The 23,213-nt window shown below is 41.2% G+C and overlaps 1 protein-coding gene across 3 annotated transcripts in view; it reads right to left on the bottom strand.

Moving 5' to 3' along the window:
* Window positions 1-23,213, bottom strand: part of OSTN (osteocrin) — a 109,892-nt gene that overhangs the window by 5,563 nt on the left and 81,116 nt on the right. For 2 of the 3 annotated variants that reach the window (XM_050902491.1, XM_050902490.1), the window contains 2 exons: window positions 4,918-5,016; window positions 1,861-2,078 (listed from right to left, as the gene is read on the bottom strand). In XM_050902491.1, the coding sequence (XP_050758448.1) occupies window positions 1,861-2,078; window positions 4,918-5,016 (317 nt within the window). Of the gene's footprint in view, window positions 1-1,860; window positions 2,079-4,917; window positions 5,017-12,252; window positions 12,276-23,213 lie in introns of those variants that run through there. The other variant, XM_050902492.1, reaches the window with a different exon arrangement.

Below are 23,213 nucleotides of genomic sequence, written 5' to 3' on the forward strand. Positions count from 1 at the left end.
TCTGTCTGTGGATCTTTCTACCTCTTCTGAAGACTCATGTCTTCTTGCATGCTTTTCCCATGCTTTCAAAGCTTTAGAAATTGATGTTGATGAGCAAGATTAGGATCTGGGCCCTCCTGTAACTGGTGGGTGCCACAACAATCTGTTAAGTGGACTTACATTTGATCTGCTCTTTTCCAAAAGTTTCTGTTGTGTTGCCAGGCACTACACACATTGTATTAATTCAGGGGGCTGAATCTATTTAACAGCTTTCACACTTTGGAAGTCATTATCTGGTCTCTAAAGGCAACCATCTCAGCTGGTACAGGAATGGGCTGTTATCTACTGTGTGCACAACAGTGATGGGGTGCTCAGCCCTCTGTTTTACTCCTCTAAGTGCAGCAGCCTCTGCCTGTTTCCACCTAAAGGTACAGCCTTACTACTGTTTCGTAGCACTCATCTGATCTGCAGTCTATGCTCACAGTAGTATCTGACTACCGATGCAATGATCAAGGCAGCTTAGATGGTTCTAATAAATGAGTCAATCCCAAACTTAAAAGCTAATCAGCTCCCCCAAAGTGATAATCTCAACGCAAAACTGCAAACTGTGCTGATGATGCTGGGAAAGGAGGAATTTTGTGCAGTGTGTCACTCATTTGCATGAGCTCATTATTCAGAGACAAGCTGTTAGAAAACTTGAACAATTTTCACCACAATTTCCCTTTTTTGTGTTTTTTTTTTCCTTGTACTGCACGTAGAATGAAACAAGATTTCCACCCAAAAAGCATGAGACAAATTGGGAGTACCATGTACCTTTGCAAAAAAGGCACTGCGGTTTCAAAAATGACTTCGTATTTCTTCCCCTGGAAAGGGAAAACATGCTAAAAAGCAAACAAAGAATGAGCTGATTTTGATCTCTTGAAAAGATATACAGAACAGAACGGTTCTACTCAAGGTTTTAAGAATTTCGTATTTTATCACTTTTGGCTGCAGTCAAAAAGTCCTAGTAGTGGACTGGGTGGATAAATGGAAAAACAAGAAATATTGCAAAACTCTTTAAAAAAAATACTTGTGATGTTGACTGGCTCTTGTGAATACTTTCCACTTCCAGATTAAGCTTTAAGCATGTTATTAAATACTTTGTGGCATTGGGGATTCCATCCAAAAGAAGACAGTTACCAGAAGGGAACAAGACAGTTAAGCTCACTCAGATATAGCTAACAGCCCCTTGAGCTTTGCCCCAAACTCACTGGCTCTCCCTAGCCATATCAAGCATCATTGCTTCGCCCTGTTATAAGCACACTTATCTTCAAACATGTAGTGTGAAGGTATTGCTGTACTGCTGTATTGATTAAACCCTGGCTTACCATAAGTTGATTGAGGTCTTGAAGCTCATTCTACTAACTGTCTGCCCATTTTCACAATGTGTTCTTCAGCTTGCTATTCAAGATGTGCACACCACCATACCTTCTTTTCACCCCAGCCTTGGGAACACCTAGCCCTGCCCCTCTGTGCTTTAGAACCTCAGGCATATTTTTGCTTTAAATAATCTCATGATCAGAAAGGTAGTTTTAAACTGAATGTTAGTTCACATCAGTGGAAAGAAGTGTACTAAAAAAATGCATATGCTTGAATGTTCTTTGTTAGCTGTATGGCACTGTAGGGATAAATGAACTAGTGCATGTATTATTCATCGCAGCTGAAGGATTACATACCATGCAACCAGAATGGCTTCTGAAGAGATTCTGGTACTCTGATCAGAGGCACCTCACAACTGACCAGTAAAACTGCTGGTGGCTAAAGCTAATCCATCTGTACCCAGGACACCTACCAAAAGCCTTCTTCCAACTTTATCACTGGCAGGAGCATCTATGAATTTACCTCTGTTTGCCTTTAGCATCCACAGAGGTTGAAGAAATTCTGTCAATTGGGGAGCCAAATCCTGGGAAACTTCTTTTCTTCTTGGTCTCTGTCACCTCATTCTCCAGAGACACCAGCTCATCAAGAAGGAACAGTTTGGCTGCCAGGTTGGTGGCTGACTTCTCGTCGCTGGCAATGGGATGTGCTCCCATGCCCAGAGCAGCAGAAGGCTCCAAAGACTGCAAAAGAAAGTGGGGATGTTTGCTTGCTGCTCAAGTTCCAGAAAAACCATTTCAACAAGTGTCACAGCAGCAGTCCTACAAATACATAATCACTAGGATACTGAACCTGGGACAATGTTTTACAACAAAGTTCCTTCTCTGAAACGTGGCCATTTTCCACCCACAAGAGTTTGCCATAAAAGGTCGTGATTTTTTTTTATAGAATTGAACTCACCTTCATTATTATTGCAAGAATTATCAAAATTTATTACTTCACAAAGCCTGCTTTTGTAGGCCAGCCCACTATCCCTATCTTAGCAGTGTGATTAGTATCACTTATAGCATGAGCCGAGTAATTTAATCCTTTTTAAAAATGCAATCACCATTACCAGACTCCAATATCCATCCTGATATTTTTCAGGAAACTGATTTTCATTTTTTAAATGAATGCTAATAAACAGTAATGAAAACTTATACAGAATTTTCCATCCAAAGCTAACAAATTAATTAATTGTTATGCAAAAAATATCCCAAGATAAACTTGCTCAGCACTGATATTCAAAGAATTTATGCAGTAACACTATGTGGGGACGAGGAAAGGAAAGAACAGTATGTTGAATCAACACAGCATTTTGAACCTTAGTTATGACATTAGTCTTAACACCTTTTCAAAACCAAACTACTTTGCTATCCAGAATAGCTGAGAATATTGGTGTCTATCAAGAGAGAAATGAAACAAATCAAAGTGAAACAGTTGCTTTGCAAATAACAGAAAAATATAGGGCACCTGCTGCTTATGAAAGCAGGTGTTAAGCTGAAAACATTCTCTTTTCAGATTAAATGTTTGCCTTCTTGCTTCACTTGATCTTCACAGAATTAGATAAGAATTTCTAACCAAAACTTTTATTATATGCCTTGAAGCAAGTTTTCCTCTATCTTTAGAAGCACACCACTATCTTTCTTACTCATACACAATGGGTTTAGTACAAATGTAAAGGAAGCCATCACATGGATGACGTAATATGCTTGTCTCTACTGTGGTCCACACCATAGTTGTGGTGGTGATGTTTCCCACTACTGATGGGTAGCATAACTGGTGATGGAGAGTATAAAACTGTGGTCTTTATATAAGGGGGAGCACAGGACCACAATGATCACACAAATGATGTAGCACTCTTAATACTTTTGTAAAGGATCTCATATTGTCCTCTGATGTTACTTCTTATAAGGCTCAAGTGCACTGAGCAATCCTTTCTGTTCCCTTTCAGGGTTATAAAACTTTCCTAGAGGTTTGCAACAAAATCATGCCTTTAAAAAAGACTGAACTCTCCCTTCTTCTTAATGGGGATAAATATCTACAATAATGCTTGAAACCAGAAGGTCAAAAATAGCCTCTGCTCTTAAGTACTTTGTGCAGTCCCACTTACTTTGTCTTGAAAAGGATATAATAGAATTGTAAGACGTAAAAAGACAGCTGAAATGATAGTCAGAAGTAGACAACAGTTTTCCAATGGTGAACCACTGAACAAAATACAACTTCACAGATAAGCAGAGGTAACTGTGGGGTACAGGAGGTACAGTGGAAGGTTTACAAACTTATGAACAGCAAAGAGGTGAATAAAGACTAGTAATTTTTTCCTCAAGAAAAAGAGCTCCTCAGTCCACCCAGTGAAGTCACCAGATGGTAGATTTAAAATAAATATAAGGAGCTACGTTTTAAACACAACACATAGATGAAGTGGAATACATTGCCAAAGGACGTTGCGGATACCAAGATTTTAAACTGTTTCAAAGACAAATTCAGGCCTATCAGCAGCTAAAACACGCCCTGGTGCAGTGCAAGTGTCTGGTTCAGAAAGTCTCTGAAGATGTTCTGTTCTTACATTCTTTTCACAAAAAACTGTCATTGATACAGATAGGATACCAGGTCTCTGTGGCATCAGAACAGCAGCTGCTGCAGCACTGATGTGGGGAGTTGTTCCCCCAAGCCCTATTTTCTATAACAAATATTATTTTGTATAATCAGGGTATGCTCATTTGAAGACAGAGAGCAAGGTAGAAGAATCCATCAGTATTCTTCAGTATGCATCTAACTTCTAAGCTGATCTTAAAAACCTATGTAAAGACCCTACAGCCGAACAGTGCTACTTTGATTAAACTTTTAGATCCTTGATTTTTTTTATGGCTTGAAACCGTTACACAAATACCTTTCCTGCCAAATCTGGTTTATGTCAAGATGACATAAAAAAAAGAGAATGCAGTAGAAGTATTTTCAGGTGCAACCTCTGCATACCATCCTGGATGAAACATGAGACAATTCTCCCATTCATCTGCTGCTTTCCTTCACAAGCTTAGGCAAGTTACTCCGCTCCTTCCCTCTCCTGGTCTATTCTGTCTCCTTTAATTTGTAACTTTTGTGCAGGTGGTCTTCTCTCAGGGATCTGCTTATGGCTTCTGAAAGCTGCGCACTTCTCATGCTGTTATTTGTCTTTAAGAAGAATGAAACTTTCCCTTCAGTGTTAGAGGAGTCTGCTTTCCCCCCTGCCATCACCTCCTTCCCTCTTCAGGAAGTTCTCTATCCAAAGTCACCGGACAATGTTTTAACACACAGAAAATTGCATGGTGTTTCAGGAGAGGTTGCGTGAATCTGGGTGAGACTTCATTCTGTCTGTCCTCCCAGAGCCATACAATTTGCATCCCTCTTTTCACTAGGCTCCTCCTTTGCCCTTGCAGAGTCAATACTGATTGTTCACCTTCCAACACTGTTTGGATACCATGGTGTCTTCCACACTCTGTGACCAAGAACAACCCAAGGAAGAGCAGGGTTACGTGGCAACCACCAGAAACGTTCACCTACCTCTGGAGCTGCCTCCGCAAGGAGCACTGAGCTCGAGTGCCACTGCAGCAGGGTAATCACAAGGGCCAAATGCACCACAACAACCTGGAACTGCAGCATCTGCAAAGGAGAACAATCTGTTAATGACTTCACAGCTGCGTTCCCAGAGGAACCTTGCTCCAAAGGTCTTAAAGAAGTGACAGCAAAGGGAGATTCTGTTCCCATGGCTGTTAATATGTTTTATCTTACAGAGTCACTGCATAAAACCCAGTGACCAGATAGTGCCAGCTGAATGCTCTTCACCATTGGGTGCAGAATTAGCTCCCTCCTCTTTGCTCCTTGACAGCCCTGAAATCTTTTAATTCCTTTCTGCACAATGGCCCAGTCCTTGCAGTGGCAGCAGCAGTGAATGCAAACTTGTGTTAAAACCAGATGAACTAGACACTCACTTGTAAGCAGGGAGACTTTGGCTCATAGCCACCCAGGCTGACCCTGACCTCCCCACATGCTGGATAGGTGCTTAAAGCTGTTACAGAAATCACATAGCTCTCCAGCAGCATTTTGAAAGCAAGGCTGCATTTCACCAGTCCTCAACATGCGTTAATGGTAGCCACAACTTCCAGGATCTTCTTGGGATCCTAGAATAAAGTTAACCAGCTCCCACACCTAGGAAAAGCTTACATGGGAATACATTGCTCAGACTGGTGGTGTTCTGACTTCGTGCCACAGCTGCAGAACTGCAGATGCCTGCAGAGCCTTTAAATAATGCAGGGCAGGTCAAGTTTTGGGAGGCTCGGGATCAGGAAGCTGCTTGCTGCAGGGGTTATGTTTGGCCATGGGTTTAGGCTACAATGTTTAAGCCCTTGTTTGGATCTAGCTCTTAAAACCTGACGTGCCTCCAACTCACCCAGGTGGGAATATTTCAGCTGATGTTAGTAAGAACTAGGCTGGGGTCTCTAGTGCCAAAGGTATCAGCTAATTTGCTGATTACTTTGTCTCCAGGTCCTGCCCCAGAGTATAATTCAAGCCTGATTCTGCCATTCTTTGCTGACACTCTGCTTGGAAAAAGCAGAAATAGAAAGGATGTATAAATACATTTCTATGATGTACGATAGTTGTTTTATCCTCTGTGTAGAAAATTTCCCATTAGATTAGGCAGAAAACACATGGTAAAAAACATTTGGCTTTGTACTTTTCCCCCACACTACAAAGGAGAAAAGCCACAAAAGTGGAGTCCAGTTTTAAAAAGTAAAGATATAACGTTTGTAGTGTTGTTTCTTGAAACTCTGTTTCTTGCTTGGCTTTTTCAATACATTTTACATGTGCTTCAGTTATTTGGTTACCCCATTATATATATATTTTTTTTTTTTTTTTAATATATTGTCCATGAGCGATGAGTAGTGAGGAAGAAAACTGCTGGTTATTCTGTAGGGGTGACACAGACTTAGTTCACTGGAATCAAAGGACAAAGTCAAAGCAGTAAGCCAGGTAGTACCACTGTCTCTCAGTCCGATGGCAACAGCCATTAAAGTCAGACAAGGGTCTGTCTGGGTGTTTTTGAAGCTGTAACCCTCTACAATGTATATTTTTGTATGTGGGTGTGCATTGAAATTTGAAGTAGTAGTCTACTACCTTCACAGGTAACCACATCCTGATTATTTGGATACAGAGACATAAAAATAAATGGCAAGGTTAAAAACACATGTTTATTATGGTTTAAGGTCTGTGCTGGTATTCATTCAACCCCAAGACCAAAGACCTAAAAATAGCAACTGGTACACTAATCAAAATAAACATTAAGGCACCTGCAACACAAAAGACATTTGATTAACTGGTCAGAACTCGACGCCAGTGAAATTAAAAGCAGAGGAAATTGTATGACTTAAAGCTTGGCTCTAGTTCCCATGGAAATGAGTAGCTAAGGAGCAATGTCACTGGTTTAAAAGGGAGCAAAACTTAAGTCCAGCAAGATCCTGTTGCGCTGATTTTCATGTGGTGATGGGACCAAGGCTGGAGAAAGAGGCAGGGTTGTTCTAGCAGAGCAGTTTAGCTCTAGAAAAGCATTTGCAAAACAAAGGGTGCAATGACGACTGTGTAAACATAATTAAAATCACACTGTCTTCTGCCAGTCTGGGACTTAGCTTTCCACCTTCAGCCATGTCGTAAAATCTTAGTTGTTAAAAGCAGTTGTTGCTTTTTCTCCTTGAGCTCATCTGTTGCAATTGGGTAAGCAGAGCCCTCCTGCCAAAAGGGGCTTTCCCAGCCATGCGCTGGTTATTGCTTCACCCCATCCACATTTTACCTTGACCCATTCCAAGAAAGACCTAAAGTGAGGCTTGACAGTATTTGTTACTGAGGGAGAATAAGCAAAGCTCTGACAACCACACAGGCCTTTGCAAGACACACCCTCACCACTTTTTCTGGATTCCACCCTTCTTCTGGAAAACTCTTCACCACCTATTTCAGAGAGATAGGTCAAAGGATTGGGGTGTAATTCCATGTCTTTAGTATCTCAGGGTCTGGTGTTAGCTGACATAAAATACGGTTTACCCTTCACTAAATGTAATTGCAAGTCTGAAATTCAGATGTATTTATGTGTTTTAGTGATATTTTAGCTTGAAATGTGTCAAAACTAAAATTCCTCATAGAATTATGTATCTTTGTTGCAGGTCCAGTTAAAATAAAATTAAAGATAACAGAGAGAACATTATTTTACCTTATCAAAGCAGGATAAACATTCAAAACTTTTTCTTAGGAATCTGTGCAGAGCCATTTTCCAAGAAAAGATCACAAGAAAGCAAAATTCTTTACCAAACAGAAACTGTTAAGTCTCCAACATCAAACCAAAGGACTTAAAAGATGTTTTTCTTTTAAAGAAAAAAAACAAAAAACAAAATGACATCCTGAAGATAAGTGGGCTGAACAAACCCCAGACAGCATGCAATTCATCACCAAGCTCCAAACCCATTGCCTGTCAAAAATGGTAACAGCTGTCATTGTTCTTACCATTTGAACTATCATATTTCACATTACTGTGGAGATTACTCCACAAGTATAAATCGCAAGAGCTTTATTTTTCTTGCTGGCCTGTTAGCAAGAGAACTGAGGCAAGACATCACGCCTTGCACTGTAATCTTTCATTGCGGCTGCCACTATATATTGATGACTATGCTCTGCTTGTTGTTGCAACACCAACACGGGACATGCCCAAGCTCACCTGCAAATAAGGACCTTGCTCTTGCAATGAGCACGTTGTGGCTGAGCCCAGAAGCCCTTGAGGTTTTGTGGTGTATGCTCCCAAGCTGACCTGATGCAGAGCCAAGGCATGACTGTGCCATAGGCACTAGGAAGCTCCTGGCAGTGCCTATTAGGACTCCAGTCCTTCTGCTATACAAGCACTGGGATGGTACTGGTGAGCCTCCATCACCTGTTAGCCATGAAGATCTCTCATATCATGCAGATTCCAACCAGCTGGGGGAAATCACAGCTGTGTCTGCAAGCCAGTGACTGAGGTATTTTGTTTCTGCTCCAGTGCCACAAAATAAAATATTAACTGCTGCTACCTATCTTAATCAAAGGTACTATTGAGTCCTAACATTGGCCTCACTAGCCTCGGATTAGACACCTGATGGGAATCTACCTTGGCTAAAAAAATTGTGCTGGATGAGTATCTTACCAAAAGAACAACTTATAAATGGCTTGTATGAAGTTCTGAGAATGTCTGCTCCTGCTGAAACAAATTTGCCCTACTTTTAAAAGTTGTAGGATGGATCCTCTGAGCATATTCATTACTACAAAGCCAAAAATATGCCCATACCAGCAGTCCTAGTGATTTCAGAAACTCCTAAGGGACTGTGTATATATCAAGTGTAATTTTCTAGTCATGTAAATATCAAAGGGAGAAAAATCTAAACAAATCCCACCCTCAGAAAAAAAAGCAGAGTCCAAAAATAGGTTAGAGTGGTGTTTTTGTTCTCATCCCACAGATGAGATATGGAGCACTTCTTACATACTGCTCTCTAAAAAGATACTGAAGTAAGACATTGAAGCATGGGACTTTGTGGCAAAATGAGATGCAAGCAGTCAGTGGCAGGCACTTTATGTTATTAATAATGTGTTTCCTGGAGTAGGTGTAGATTTTTAAACAATGCCATCTATTTTATTAGATATATGGTACAGACACTGTCAACTTCTACAATGGACATTTCCCTGTATTTTCAGTTTCCCGACTATGTAGATAAATAGATGCAGGTAGGTTTCATCTGATGTAACCAGAGAGAACTTACAATTCATGAACTTGTGCAAGAGGCGTATGACTAGTGATTTTGAGATAATGCCTAGGTATTTCTGTGTCCCAAATGAAACATTTCGTCAGACAGTATTTCAAGGCCAAGGATGTTCCACTTTCTGAAAATGAAGTTCCTTAAAGGTTTCTCAAGAAGGCACTTCAGATTAGTCATTGCTTTTCAAAGTCTTCATTTCAATAATTGCATTCACTGTAACAATATGATTTCCAGTGTTTGGCCCTGATGTGTTTTCATATCACCATGATAGTCATTTTTGCCTGTATTTTACTGAAGTATCTATTGTAAATGCTGACTTAGCTATTGATAGCTGTGCTTTTGGTAGATGCAGATGCGGTCAGAGGATGCTCAAGTATACAACTGTTCCTACCATCTGTACTCAGATAAAACAGATTCAGTGATGGCTTAGTCCCTGCAGGGCTTGACTAGACTCTGCACTGACCCTGCCCACGGAAGACGCAATGTTTGTGGAGGCAGCACACGAATCACACGGCTCATATGAAGAAAGGCTGAAAATGTGGCCCTGTAGTTCCCATGCAGAATTCGGAAAGTGTACAAATGAACGCAGCCTTGCTGGGGTACATTTGCTTAACAGACACAATCATAATTCACAAAAAAATTAACTGACAAAGGTGGACAAACACTTGTGGAAGACCAGTCAGTCATGGTCCTCATCTCTTCATTTGAATAAAGAGCATGAAACCAAATGGCCATGCAGAACAAATGAGGACACTTTTCCTTAGAATGGGAAGGAGACAAGTTGGACATCTTGCAAAACTGACTACGCTGTGTAATAAATCCATTTTCAGTAACAGATTTTAGAAATTAAAAACCCCAAACTCACATCAATACCATAAAAGTAGGAGACCATGAAGCAGGAGGCACAAACAGAAGTGATAAAACCCATCTAGAAGCCTAGGGACTATGAAATAAGAAGGATGCTATGAAGTGTAAGAAAATATCTCTTAATGGGAAGAACCTATTTGCACCCTTCCTAAGTAAGATAATTGAGCGAGCTGCAGTATTCCTGGTATGCACAATGGAAAACAAAACATTATTAGACTATTCTTCATTGCCAACGAACTCTCAACCCTACACTATTTATATATGTACTGACTGAACATGCCAACTTTTCTTAATGTTTCTAACAACTTTACATTTAGCTTTCTTCCTTCATCTTTAGCATGAGAACTAAAAACTGTTCATTGTTAGAGTGCCATCTTCAGCATTTAAAGTAAAAACAATAAACCTTTCTATCAATGAAAATCAAGAAATATATTGTTTTTCTATATTAGAAAAATCATCTCCTTTCCTAACAACATTGGAGTGATAAGTGGAAGTTCTTCATACCTGATATGAAGAGTATATTAGCAGAATACGTTATCAATATAAAAACAGATCATTTAAAGTCTAGTAAAAATATCCTTCAAGATATGCCTTCAAAATAAGCTCTTAAGAGACAAGAATGGCATTGGAATTTGTTAACGAGACTCAAACACTGGTGCTGATTTACTGGATAAACACTTAAATGTTCTGATCAAGGATATTACTTGAAGAAGAAAAGTCTTGGTGAAGATACATTGCAAATGGAAATTAGAGAGTAATCTGTTTCTCTGGGTTGACTAAGAAGAAAAGGAAAGCTGCAATCATTTGCAATCTTTGTCAGGGTCAATCAAGAGAGCTCTTACAACTGTTGTATGGTTCAAATTTTTTAATTTGCTGTTTAAGAAGCCCGGAGAGGCACACTGGTCATTCATTCAAAGAGTGAAAACAAAGCCCTAATCTGCTGAAATCAATGTGGCAGGTATTTATAAATACTGAAGAACACTTGGTCCAGCCAGATATATTTTGCAGTTTTCCCATCATTTACACCATAGATTTACTAGGTTTGTTTGGGTTTGTTGGGGGTTTTTTGCCTGTTATTTCTCATGATATTCAAGTATTTTACAAGAAAAGTAGGTTGAGTTGCATTTTGAATACAGGTGAGCAGAGACGGATAAATGTAATAATTTGCCCCAGGCTTCCTGAGTGAATCGGTGGGCAGGGGCACAAAACGTTGCTGCAGCTCTTCAGCTTTCAGCTCTGCACTCCCCATGAGAGGACGGTCATTCCAAATTGAAAAGCCAAGTAAGGAAAGCTAAAGGCACTGTGTGCTTGTGCTTCAAAAATTAGTGGATTCTGAACTTTACTGTAGCCTCTGGACATCTAAACCAAAGGTTATTCACATGTATTTACTTGTACAACTCCAGTCTGGGAGGCAAAAAGAAACAGTGAAATAGTTTTGAACTCAGAATGGAGAAATTACAATGACTATCACTGAATCGCAGTCTGCCTTCATTTACAGTGGTACAAAGCTGAAGTAGTCCGATCACTGGATAATGATAATTACTCTGTTAGTGCAGGAATGTTTTTGCAGGGTTATTCTATTATTGCAGGAATGTGGCAGAATCTGGATCAACATTTATCTAATATGGGATATAATAAAACCCTTTTGCACATCCATAAATTAAAGACTTTCCCTAAATCATTTATCTTGTGTTTTACAATATATTACATGCAGCAAACTTGTTCACCATGTATGGTATTTAGTAATGCGAAGGAACTATTCTGTCATAGCTCTTCAGCTTATTTTAAGAAGTAATATGCATTTGACAATAACATATACAGAGGAAAATCCATAACAATATAAACAGACAGCAGTTTACTGCAAAAGCATGAAAGTAACTAGTCACTGTTGTAAAATGCACTGACACATCTTGTTTAAATATTGGCTGATTAACTGAAGGAAATAAGTTTCCACTGAATATTATTAGTTCAATTTTAGTACCAAAAATACTAGGTGATAGGCATTTTATAATCTTAATCCCAAACTGCAAAAAGAAGCTGTGCTTTTCCCATCAGACATGGGCATGTGTATACCTTGTGCATGCCTGTTAATACAAAACACTTGAATAAATTAAAAGGAAGAAAGCATAGAAGGGAAGAAAGCTTCTGTAAACAGAGTAGAAGACACAAAACGTCCCCAACCCATGTCTGTCCTCACTCCTCTTACCTTGCATTGGACGCAAGCAATTCCAACCTTAATGGTCCTGCTATGTTCTTCCCCCTAACTTATCCCTAATGTTCAGCTTTCTTTCAGAGTTTTTATAGTCTCTGCTGTAGGCTACAAACTCCAATCCCTGCCTTTGCTTTCTCTTACATCATTTCTAAAGATTTTCCACTGATCCTTGCCCTAAACCTTTCTCTGTCCTGCACTTTCACACACATATTTGCCTCACATTTGTTATATTTATTGCTCTGATCAAGATGATTAGGTTATAATTAAAGGTCTAGGTATTTGTTGTTGTTTTTTTTCTTTTTTTCTTTCAAGATTCAGACAGCCATGGGAGTGGAAAGATTTTCAGCAGCATCACCATTCCTCTAACCTCTCACTTTTGCAAACTGCAGTACAGAAACCTGATGTTCTGAATTATTATTTTTTTAAACTTTATTTCTTGGGGACAACAGGAATAACTTTAGAAGGACTGCATTAACTTCAGGAAGAAATTAATTAGTGCATTTTTAGTAGACCAACACTATTGTAAGATAAGCTTTAGAAAAGGAGTGTGTTTTGTAAAGCAAGTCACAAGAACTTAAGTCTTTCAGACACTTCATTTCAGTTATTGAAATGACTGTGAAGTGTGAGCTATGAAGCTGCCTATCTTTCCTAGGCAATACCAGAGGACCTATTTCTTTCCCTGTTTGCCTCACTAAAATAAGTCTATCTTCTCTTGTGCCCCTTTTTTTAAATCTTAGTTTTTAATTGATTCACACAGCAATTGTAGACCTGTTTTGGGGTCTAAAATTCCAACCTGTGCAGACTCCTTAACAGTTAATTCATAGTGACTTTATTCTCTAAACAGATAGGCACAGTACTTTCAAAATACTTTTTACTCTAACTTGCCAAAAGCTCTTCCTACAAGTAACGGACAGCAAAAGGAAATTTCAAATGCAGCTTTGCAATAGGTGGGAAAAATTTGCCAGTCAGGGAGCAAAAGCTTTGATTTCATCATCTGTCTTGGTCAGAGTGATTAGAGAAAGACAAGAGTTTAATCATATTGTAACACAGCTCATTTCCCAGATGAAGATGGCCGCAGAATTTTACAGAGCTGACATAAAGTGCCCAATCAGGGTAGTTCATTGCAAAGCATGTTTTTGCCACACTCCCTGACTGAGGTATCGGGGGGGGGAGGAAAAGTCAATGGAGAATGAGAAGCTGGTTTTGATCATGAGCACAACACAAATGTACCGCCCCAGAGAACAAGGAGAGGCAAAGCAAGTATTTCTATAGCATCTCTCAGTACAGGCAGATATGGGAGTATGGCCTAGTGTAGTGCTGCAGAAATACACATTAGCCACATGAGCACCCACACCACCGTCAGGCTGGACCAGGCAGGTTGGGACTGTTTTCCACTGTAGGGCATAACAGAACAGTGATGGCAGCTGCAGAGGTCCAAATGGGCTCTGTGGATCCTAGAGCAGCAGCAGAATCTAAAGGGCAGAGCCAAACAACGCCAGACTAATGAAACACAGCTAAAAACACTGCCGCTGGAAGAGAACTGGACTATGCTCTGTTTTACAGTGCTACCTGCATTTAGATGGTGGCTTGTTGCTGGAAGTCCAAGGACACAGCAGTACTTGACTGATGTGTACAAAACATGTGAACAGGATCTCAGGAAAAAAAGATGATCATGATCTAACCACATGATATTATTAGATTTATGGGGTACCTTTGCTACATATGACCATGAGGTGTTGCTGACCAGATACTGCAGTTCTAGGCACTCAGTTTCTTTCTCTTTTTTCTGTTGGAAAGACACAAGGCGGCACTCACAGGCTTTACTCCTCTTGGGAGTTTTTACAGGTCCTATCTCAAGCTTTTTAAGCAGGATCTCTGTAGGGCTCCATTCTGTCACCACGTTTGGTGTTGATGAGGCTGGTAGGAGACACGGGTTGTGCCACTGTGAGTAAGCTGACGACCGACAAATGAATGCTGGTAACGTAGGCATTTCAGCATATTTCACAACACAGAGTGAAGCCTGGAGGATGGCCTAGACTCAGCCAGCTGAAGCTTAGCACCTCACAAGAGTGAGTGGGACAGTGGGCTGCAGAAAAAACAGGACAAATGCAGCCATATTGTCATCTCCTTTGACTCCAAGAGGATGTCTAAGACCTGGTACTAAAATTTGCTTTTAGGGTCTCCACTGATCGGTGATCCTATAACAAAGCTCCAGCCACTTTTGTGCCACCTGGACTTACTGTGAGGTTGTGGCTCTTCCTTTTATATAATATGCACTTTTTCTATTTCAAAATAAATTTATCACTGTGCTCTTCCTACAAAAGCATACAATCTGAAAGATTTCAGACGTGGATGCTGATACACACAACTATCACCGTCTCTGACTGGGAGGTGTGAAACACTCAGATCTGAGTAATTAGCCATCTTCATGGGCTGCTACTGACCCTAGAATAGGACGTATGTTACCAGCACACAGTGTTTTATTCTGGATAAAAAAAAAAAACAAACCATGAAACAAAAAAAAACAAAAGAAGAAAGAAAAAAAAGAACAGAGTGTTAGAGTGTTAACACTTAATTTCCTGCTCTAAATTGACTTGGATTTAGCAACAACTTACAGATACCTTTTTGACACCTTCTGGATAAGGCTGATAAGGAAGCTTGCCAGATAATGAAAAAGGTATATGATGGTATATGGTTACTTAGCTGGCAGAGTGCCCAAGGAACAGACATCCTCAACACTACTGTGGCTTAATTATACTTACAGTATAATTAAGTTAGGGCAACCAAGAGTTTGGAAAGAATCTTTATTGTCTTAACCATAAATGAATAAACAAATCTAACGTGATTTTCTCAACTATGAAGACAAAAAAAAGGAAATTGGAGGAGGTAAGGACGTGTCAACAAGATACAAAGCTCTTTTTGTTACCATCCAAGAGAAAGACAAACTTGCCTCCCTGCTGCCCTCATGCTCTTGCAAGTAATTTTTGTAATTCTTTCAACACTAGTTTGCAAATCAATTGAGCTGGCTCAATGTTTTCCTTAATTCCTTTAGTAGACAAGTTCTTATTCAGAGAGCAGGAGTTAGCAAGGGTACACTTGTGTAAGCATTGAGCAATCTCACTCTTCATCAGCCTTGCCTGTGGAAACTATATTTGGGTTTGTCAGGCCTCATCTTTAATATCTTAGGAATGACACGTGAATACACATGCTTACTAGTTTTGTTGTATTGTACTTTTAATCTTTTTCTTCTCCCACTAAAACATGTACTGTTACATCCCTGTGGTCTAAGTCACAGAAGTCTCCCCCTTCTGTCATAAAGTTGTCCCATGGGAACTCTACCTTCCAGCCTCTTCAAATCATGTGACCCTTTCCATTGACCACTGATTCCTCACACAAGGTCACACATTTGTCACTTACAAATCTACGTGAATAGTGCGAGGTCCAGAAGGTGTTATGGCCAAAGCAGTATACCTGTCCTCAGGAATTTTTGATTGAGCTGGCATGGAGTAAAGGCATGTGACTCGATACATTCTGATTGCTAGGATTATTCACAGTTTCACTAAACAGTGAGTGTCACATTAGAAATAGCCTAGTTCTGGGTTTAGTATGGAAAATAAAGATAACATTGAAATTAGAAAAAATGGAAATTTTTTTCCAGTTTTGAAAGGTTTGCCGCAAAATTCTAAGAAATAATCCAAGAACTTTTTTCTTTTCAAATGAAAACTATATTTTTTTTTTTTATAAAGAGCTGATCTCCACAAGTCAGGTGCTCAGCTGATACTGATTCATATGGCTCTGAGACAAACAACTGAGATACTCCAAATTATGGTGCCTTCAATTTATTTTTATTTCTTCAGACAAAAACTCTTCTGATAAAATTGGCCTAATTCTGACACCAGACTGGTGGATTAGTGTTCCACCAGATTAACTGACACCCAGCATTTTATACCTACAACACTGGTTCAGGGAGAACATCCAACATTACTTTTGTTGCACTATGTTCATATCTTGTCTAGAGAAGGGGAAGCATTTTAAAATAACCACCACAGATTTTCAGTCAATATATGATGGAATTTCAGAAACCAAGCTGATTCCCACCTATTTTCATGTAGATATAGAGAGCCAGAGAGCAGATGACTCACTGTAAGATGGAACTATGGAAAAGAGACCCTGCATTAACAATGTGCATGCATGTTTTCCAATTGAAGGTACATTCTACCTTGGAAGGAAAAACTATGTTAAGACAGCTAATTTTAAATCTGCAAGCTATCAAAGTAGCTTTTGTTGTGTCACTTCCATTTAAGATGACTCCTTGCAGCTAGATAGATTTTGAGAAGCAAAACCCACAAAGTGAAGGTAGCATATAAAACTGAAGACAGTAACATTCTTCAGGAATGTCAGGCTTCCTACTAGCAGTTTCTATATATGTACTTTTTAGAAGTCCTTTGTGCTAGAATTAAGTGCTTGTAATAGGTACTGGGTCATGACATATAAGAATCCATAAAAAGCACAAAGCAAAAATCCCAAACAAGGACAGTTTATTGAAATGCAAGCTTTTTCTGTAACAGTCATACTATGATGCAGAAGGATGTGTTTGGAAATAAAAAAGACAGTTTATGTTTTGTACCCATGCCATTGGCTCCCAGCCCAAGAAGGCCGTGAGGAGTGAAGATGGCCAAGAAGAGTGACAGGGCCTTTTGTGCTACTGGCACTGTGGTCCAGAAGCTAATGGATGAGAGGCAACAAAACGATACAAAGAGGTCTCAAAGTACTAAGCAAATAGTAATAATTCTGGGCCAATATCAGCCTGGTCCTAATTCCAACCGGCAACACAGAAATGAAAATTAGTAGATTGTGTTTCTATCCCCTCTAGCTACGCTACTTGGAGTCAATGCTAAATATAAAGATGATAAACTGAGAACCAGCCCCATCTTTCTGTGCTAAGAGGGAAGAGAGGGAATGGTGCTGATGTCTTCACACTGCCTCCCTTGTCAAAGACATGTGTGCTGATGTCACCTGTCACTGAAATAAACTCTTGTTGATGCATGAACCCTCATGGCATGGTACACAAAGCACAGAGCAGCAAAGTGTGTATCTTGACTGCAGAACACATATTTCAGCTCCAGAGCTAATTACAAATGTAGCAATGTAGCACAGCACTGAATGCATAGCAGCACTTAACTCAAAGACATGCTCATGAGCAGAAAAAATGTCGTCCTGACCTCACACTTCTTTTCACACAACTGATCACCATTTTCTGTGCAGACCTGAGAAGTAAAGTGGAGTTTGGTTCATTGGCAGCAGGAGAAAGGATACAGAAGAATTAAAGAAAGCAGCTAAGCAGCAAAATGATGACAACGGTCTGGGGGAAAAGGGGAAGGTGAGTGATATCCTTTAGACAGAAACCAGTGGTGTGGGAGCTGGGCAGGGCCACATGTGGACCACTCACAACATCACAGGATGCTGCAGGAAATGTTGCCGCTAGTTTCTTGCCTGACATGCAGGTAGAGGAAGATGAAGTCATGTGAAAGGTGGGGCTGGGCAGCTGTTTCTCCCTGGAAGAAATTCCTGCACCAAATGATGTTAAAAAGGAAGGTACTGTCCCCACATTGCTGGTAAGTCCATCCCTGGGATGGTGGCTTGCACAGCAGGACCCTTCAGTGCCGGAAGCCAACCAGAACAAACTGTTAGTGTAAACCTGAAAGTTTAGAGCAATTGACACTGACTGATTCGACTTCCTTCCCTGCTTTGCTCTGGTTTAAATGTATGGATTGGTTCCTGCAAGGGACAGCACAAACAAATGCTGTTCTAGAAATGAAGCTCTCTGGTATTTCTAAGAACTAAAGATGTCACAACAGTTTGTAAATTCATCCTAATGCTTGGGTCAAATTCTGCTACATTACTTGGCCACATTTCCTCTATCACTACAAATGGACAGAGACCTTTCCTTGTCAAACTCTGCAACTTTCTGCAGTGAAGCTGTAATTTGCTAAACAGCTGCAGCATCGCAACTGGATTAATCTAGGATAATCCAGTAATCATCTTCAATTACAGCACAAACATTAATCAGTCAATCACCGCCCTCTAGAGGTGGCCACATTGCGGGTAGAGCTGATTTGGGTTTGCTGCAAATGAATTATCTAACAGATGGAGCACTTCTGTATGCAGCAGGAGGAAGGTATTTGCTGATTAGAGTAGATCCATGTACCGCTACAGGAACAAATTACTGAGCGCTGATTGTCAGCTCCTCGATTATTCCTTCCCTCTCTTGCCTGGGAGGTCACCCAACTTGCAGCATTTTGCATTCATGTATTTTGCAGTCATGGTGCTGCGGAGAGGAGCGAAACACATAGACAGATAGATAACTATATGACACAGCTATAATAAAAAGCAGTAAAAATAACCCCCAGACTAAACTCTCTTTTGTTACAGCTTATTTTTCTCAAGCAATGTGCATAAACTAAACCAGTGGCACAACTGCACAAATTGATTGTGCCCACACAAGCTGGATGCGTTGGTGTGACAGAAGCAGCAAGCTTTTATGTATAAACACAACTATGCACTCTCATTTTTTTCCCTGGACTGGAATAGCTAAGAAGTTTTAAAGGGAAGAATATAAAGAGTGATGAATAGCAAGTAACCCACTATATAATCAAGTGATGAATATACTGTTTCTGGTATGCAAAGACCTTGTTTGAATAGGTAAGTATTTATTTAAGGAGAAACTGTTCTGTGCAGAGACTTAGCGCAAGATCCTGGAGGCAGGAATAGCTCATGGCCAGGTTTCCCCAGACACGTCCTCTTTTTTCCAGCTGGAAATTCTGTCTAGGTGGAATTCAGCAATTTTTCACATTTTCTTCTGGCAGGCTGGCCGGATGCGCTGGCTTGCCTGCACATGGAGGGATTCTCCAGGTATCCACACATATGCACAGACCATCTGCGCATGTGCAGCCCTATACCTGAACATACACTTCTGTTGGCAACACTTAATCAAAAAAGAGCAGATGTCCACTATCCCAGTAACCATTTCATTGTGAACATTACCCTAGGATCCAGGAGAGCTGTGTTCTGTTACAGAGTCACAGCATGGTGGAGGTTGGAAGGGACCTCTGGAGATTGCCTAGTCCAACACTCCTGCTCAAAGCAGGGTCAACTAAAGCAACTTGGTCAGGGCTGTGTCCAGTCAGGCTTTGAATACTTCCAAGGATGGAGACTCCACAACCTCTCTAGGCAGCCTGTTCATTGTTCAGCTACTGCCACAGTACACAAAAAAAAAAAAAAAAAAAAAAAAAAAAAAAAGTTTTTTCTGATGTTTAAATGGAATTTCCTGTGTTCAGTTTGTGCCCATTGCCTCTTGTACTTTTACTGGGCACCACTGAAAAGAGTCTGGCTCTGTCTTCTTTACTCCCCCATCAGGTAATTATATCCATTGATAAGATCACCCCTGCTATACAACCCCAGCTTTCTTACCCTCTCCTCACATATGCCAGATGCTCCAAGATGTGGGCCTTCCAGTATGTCCACACCTCTCTTGTACTGGGAAGCCCAGCACTCCAGATGTGTGCGCACACTTACACAGCCTGAGATGCTGTTGGCCTTCTGTGCTGCAAGGGTACTACTGGTTCATGGTCAACTTGTCCACCAGGACCCTCAGGTCTTTTCTAAAAGCTGCTTTCCAGATGTTCAGCCTGTGTAGGTGCATGGGGTTAGTCTCAGCTTCACTTCTGCCTCGACTAGATAACCTTGGATTCAGCTCTCTGGGCCTTACTGTCCACAGTGTTGATGCTACTGGCCTCCTTTGTAAAGAGATTTCAAACTGGTTGTCTGAGGTAGGTGTCATTTTCATTTGTCCTTCATAGGTAACTATCTTATCATCCTCTGTCAACGTGTGGCCGCTCATATTGGCAACATTCAGTTCCATGTGGGCTTTTATAGCAGTCACCGTCCTGCTGCCCAGGTGCCTCAGATTTTATTTAATTTACCTTCTCTGCTGCAGTGTCCTTTCTTTAGGAGCTTACACACACATTATTCTACTACACTACACGTCTGGAAACAGACAGGATACTGAGCGCTGTATAGTATCCTACGGCCAGGGGCTATAAAGTCCTGTTCAGAACATTATGACATGGAAAATGCCCTTTAATCTTACCAGCTTTTTTCCCTCTGTGGCTGCTGTATCCTAGCCTAGCCAAGAAGCCAGGGAGAACCCGTGCTTTTGTTCCCATAGGGAGTACAGGACAGTGAACATTGTCCAGTCCCTTCTGCATGGAACTGAACAATTTGTGCTTGATTAAAGCTGAGAGATTGCCAACTTCAGAAAACTCAAGGTCCTAACATTGTCTGCTTATTCTTGCTGTGTGTTTCCTTGTTCTTCTCTGCATCATGCCAGCCACACAGCCAGATCCTTCCCCTCTGCAGGCCAAGGTTTGTCTTTCATGAGGATCTCTGCTCTGAAGCAATCTGGATTCCTTCGTGGGTTTTTCTATCCCATTTGAAGTTATAGTGTCCAAGCACTTTGGAAAAAAACAATGATTCATATATTTTCACAACACCTTCAGGGGCAAAGAAGTACAATTATCCCCTGCCAAATTTCAAAGCCTAGCTCTAAAAGTGCAGGTTTGTCACAGCTTCGCAACATAACTCTTTCCCTAGTCATATGCAGCAGAAAGCAGGCTTGTACTATGCTCAGCATTAAGTCACTATAACTATAGGCATTGCTGCTGGTATATTAATGAAGCTGTATAAATCATTATTGATTCATGTGAGCAATGTAATCCTCTGGGCTTCAGTTACTCACACCAAGCTGGGCTATGTCCAAAACCCACATGCTGCCCTCCCTGAAACGTGGCTGCTCTCCGGAGCCTGTTCAGTGCCTCTCCCTACCTGTCCCCTTGTCTTCACCTCCGCAGAGGGCCTCCACATCTTACACGAGGCCCTTAGAAGAAGGGACAAAACCACCTTCCTTCCACTTGGTTGGCCCATTTATCCCAGGTGCGAATCAACTGGATCGCATGTGGGAGGAGGCTGGCCCTCTACCTCTGTAAGGGCAGACATACTGGATTTGTGCTTACTTTACAATTAGACTTGGAACCCAGGAGCAAGAACGTAATACAGTTTCTTATGTAACCATATATTTATTTTGGTTACGTGCGGCTTCAAGACAAATCTAAAATGGTGCTGGACCGTGCTGCTGCCCTCAAAAGAAGTTTGTCAGCAGAGTAACAATAATGTTCTGCTTCTGAAAATGATGTGCTGGGCTTTATGGTCAGCTTTTAGGTTTCAATGCTTTTTTTCCACTTTGATATTTGAGCCCTCCCCTCAAATCAAATCCTTCGAGTGTGTACATGGCTCTCCAAGCAATGGTCACGGGAGGACATAGACAAGCACAAAAAAAAGATGCTGACGGCATCTGAAAATGATTTGCAATCTCTTAGCCGCATGAGCTCAGTCGCATTAACATAGTGATTTAAATACTGCGGATGGCTTTTCTGATGTTCTTTTAGAAATTTCTTATTGGAATCATTAGGCATCCAAAACATATTTAAAACCAACCAACCAACCAGTGGAATGAAACAGAGCAGATAATACTGACTAAGCACTCCAAGCCCTATCTTGCAGCCCCAGATCAAGCACATTGCCACCAAGCACACAACTCCAGTGACCAGATGGGAGAGGATCTGGAACTGGGCTACTGAACTGCATCATGTCACAAGAAGATCCTTCATGGGTCTGAAGCATCTACACTCCCCACAGCCCAGCCTTGCCATAGCAAAGCCTAGTTGTCTTTGAGAAAAAATGACATTGTGAGATTTTTGGTGCCTCGCACATCAGATGTGCTTAAGGTAAACACAGAAGGAGTGGCTGACTTTTTTGAAATACTGCAATAAAATTACAAATCATAACAGTACATGATAAATAACACAAGGAGCGTTCCGAACACAAAAAAGAGGTGGGCTACTAAGGCTGCTACTAAAAAAGGAACAGACCCTGCACACTGCCATGGATACCTCGGCTCTGCTCACCCAGCAGGGCAGAACCCCTGCCCTCGGTGGTGCCATGCCATGGCTCCATCGGGCTGGGGGATGCCAGGCTGCTGAGCAGTATGGGACTGGTTGCACACAGACATTACTGGGCACATAGCGATGCCACTGGTGTAAGTCCTGCTCCTACAAAATGCTCAGAGACCTCCAATGCTGTCAGGAGCAGGGAGTGCCCATTTCATTGAGAGATGGACTGGGTTCTCACTAGACCAAACAAAGAGCCAACAACCAGAAAACACAGCCAGCTACCAGCCAGTCCTGGTCTTCCCATCCCAGATACAGGACTGGTTTCTGTTCAGCCAGGTTATAAGTGGAATAACTGCTCTCAAGTCAATAGCCCTGATAGCAGAGAGTGCTGTCATTGGACTGAAGTCAGCAGGGCTATCTGTGATTTACACCAGTACAAATGAAACCAAGCCTGCCCGCATAGACTGAATGGGGAGAAAAATGAGACCCTTCTTCAAGGCATTTATCAAGCACAACCACTACCTGAAGCACCTCAATCCTGCCCTTCTTCCATTCCTTTTTTCCATCTGGTCCTGTAAGTTCCTCACACCAAAGGCTTTCATTATTCAGTGATTTTTTTGCCCCCTCCCCTCCATCTCAAGCAGGTCCCTCGCTCTACTGCCACACAAATAACGCAATGTAACCAGCATTGCCCTCGGGGAGCAGCCAGGGTTAATGAACAGCTTTTGACACTGAACTGCAAACCTCTCCCTTCGCCTGTTGTCTGCACAGGCTCTCGAGGCTTCAGGCAGCTGGACACACCAACCAGAGACTCTCCAGGTTGTTTTCCAGGGGCTAGGGGAAATACCCAGTGTCAGAAAAAGGAGTTTAAGCTAAGCGTACAGCCACATGGTTAGAAAGCAGAGAAACCTCAGCCCGGAGCTGACAGTGACTGATGACTGTAGGTGC

The sequence above is a fragment of the Gymnogyps californianus genome, chromosome 10 (genome assembly GCF_018139145.2).
Source record: "Gymnogyps californianus isolate 813 chromosome 10, ASM1813914v2, whole genome shotgun sequence".
Lineage (NCBI taxonomy): Eukaryota > Metazoa > Chordata > Aves > Accipitriformes > Cathartidae > Gymnogyps > Gymnogyps californianus.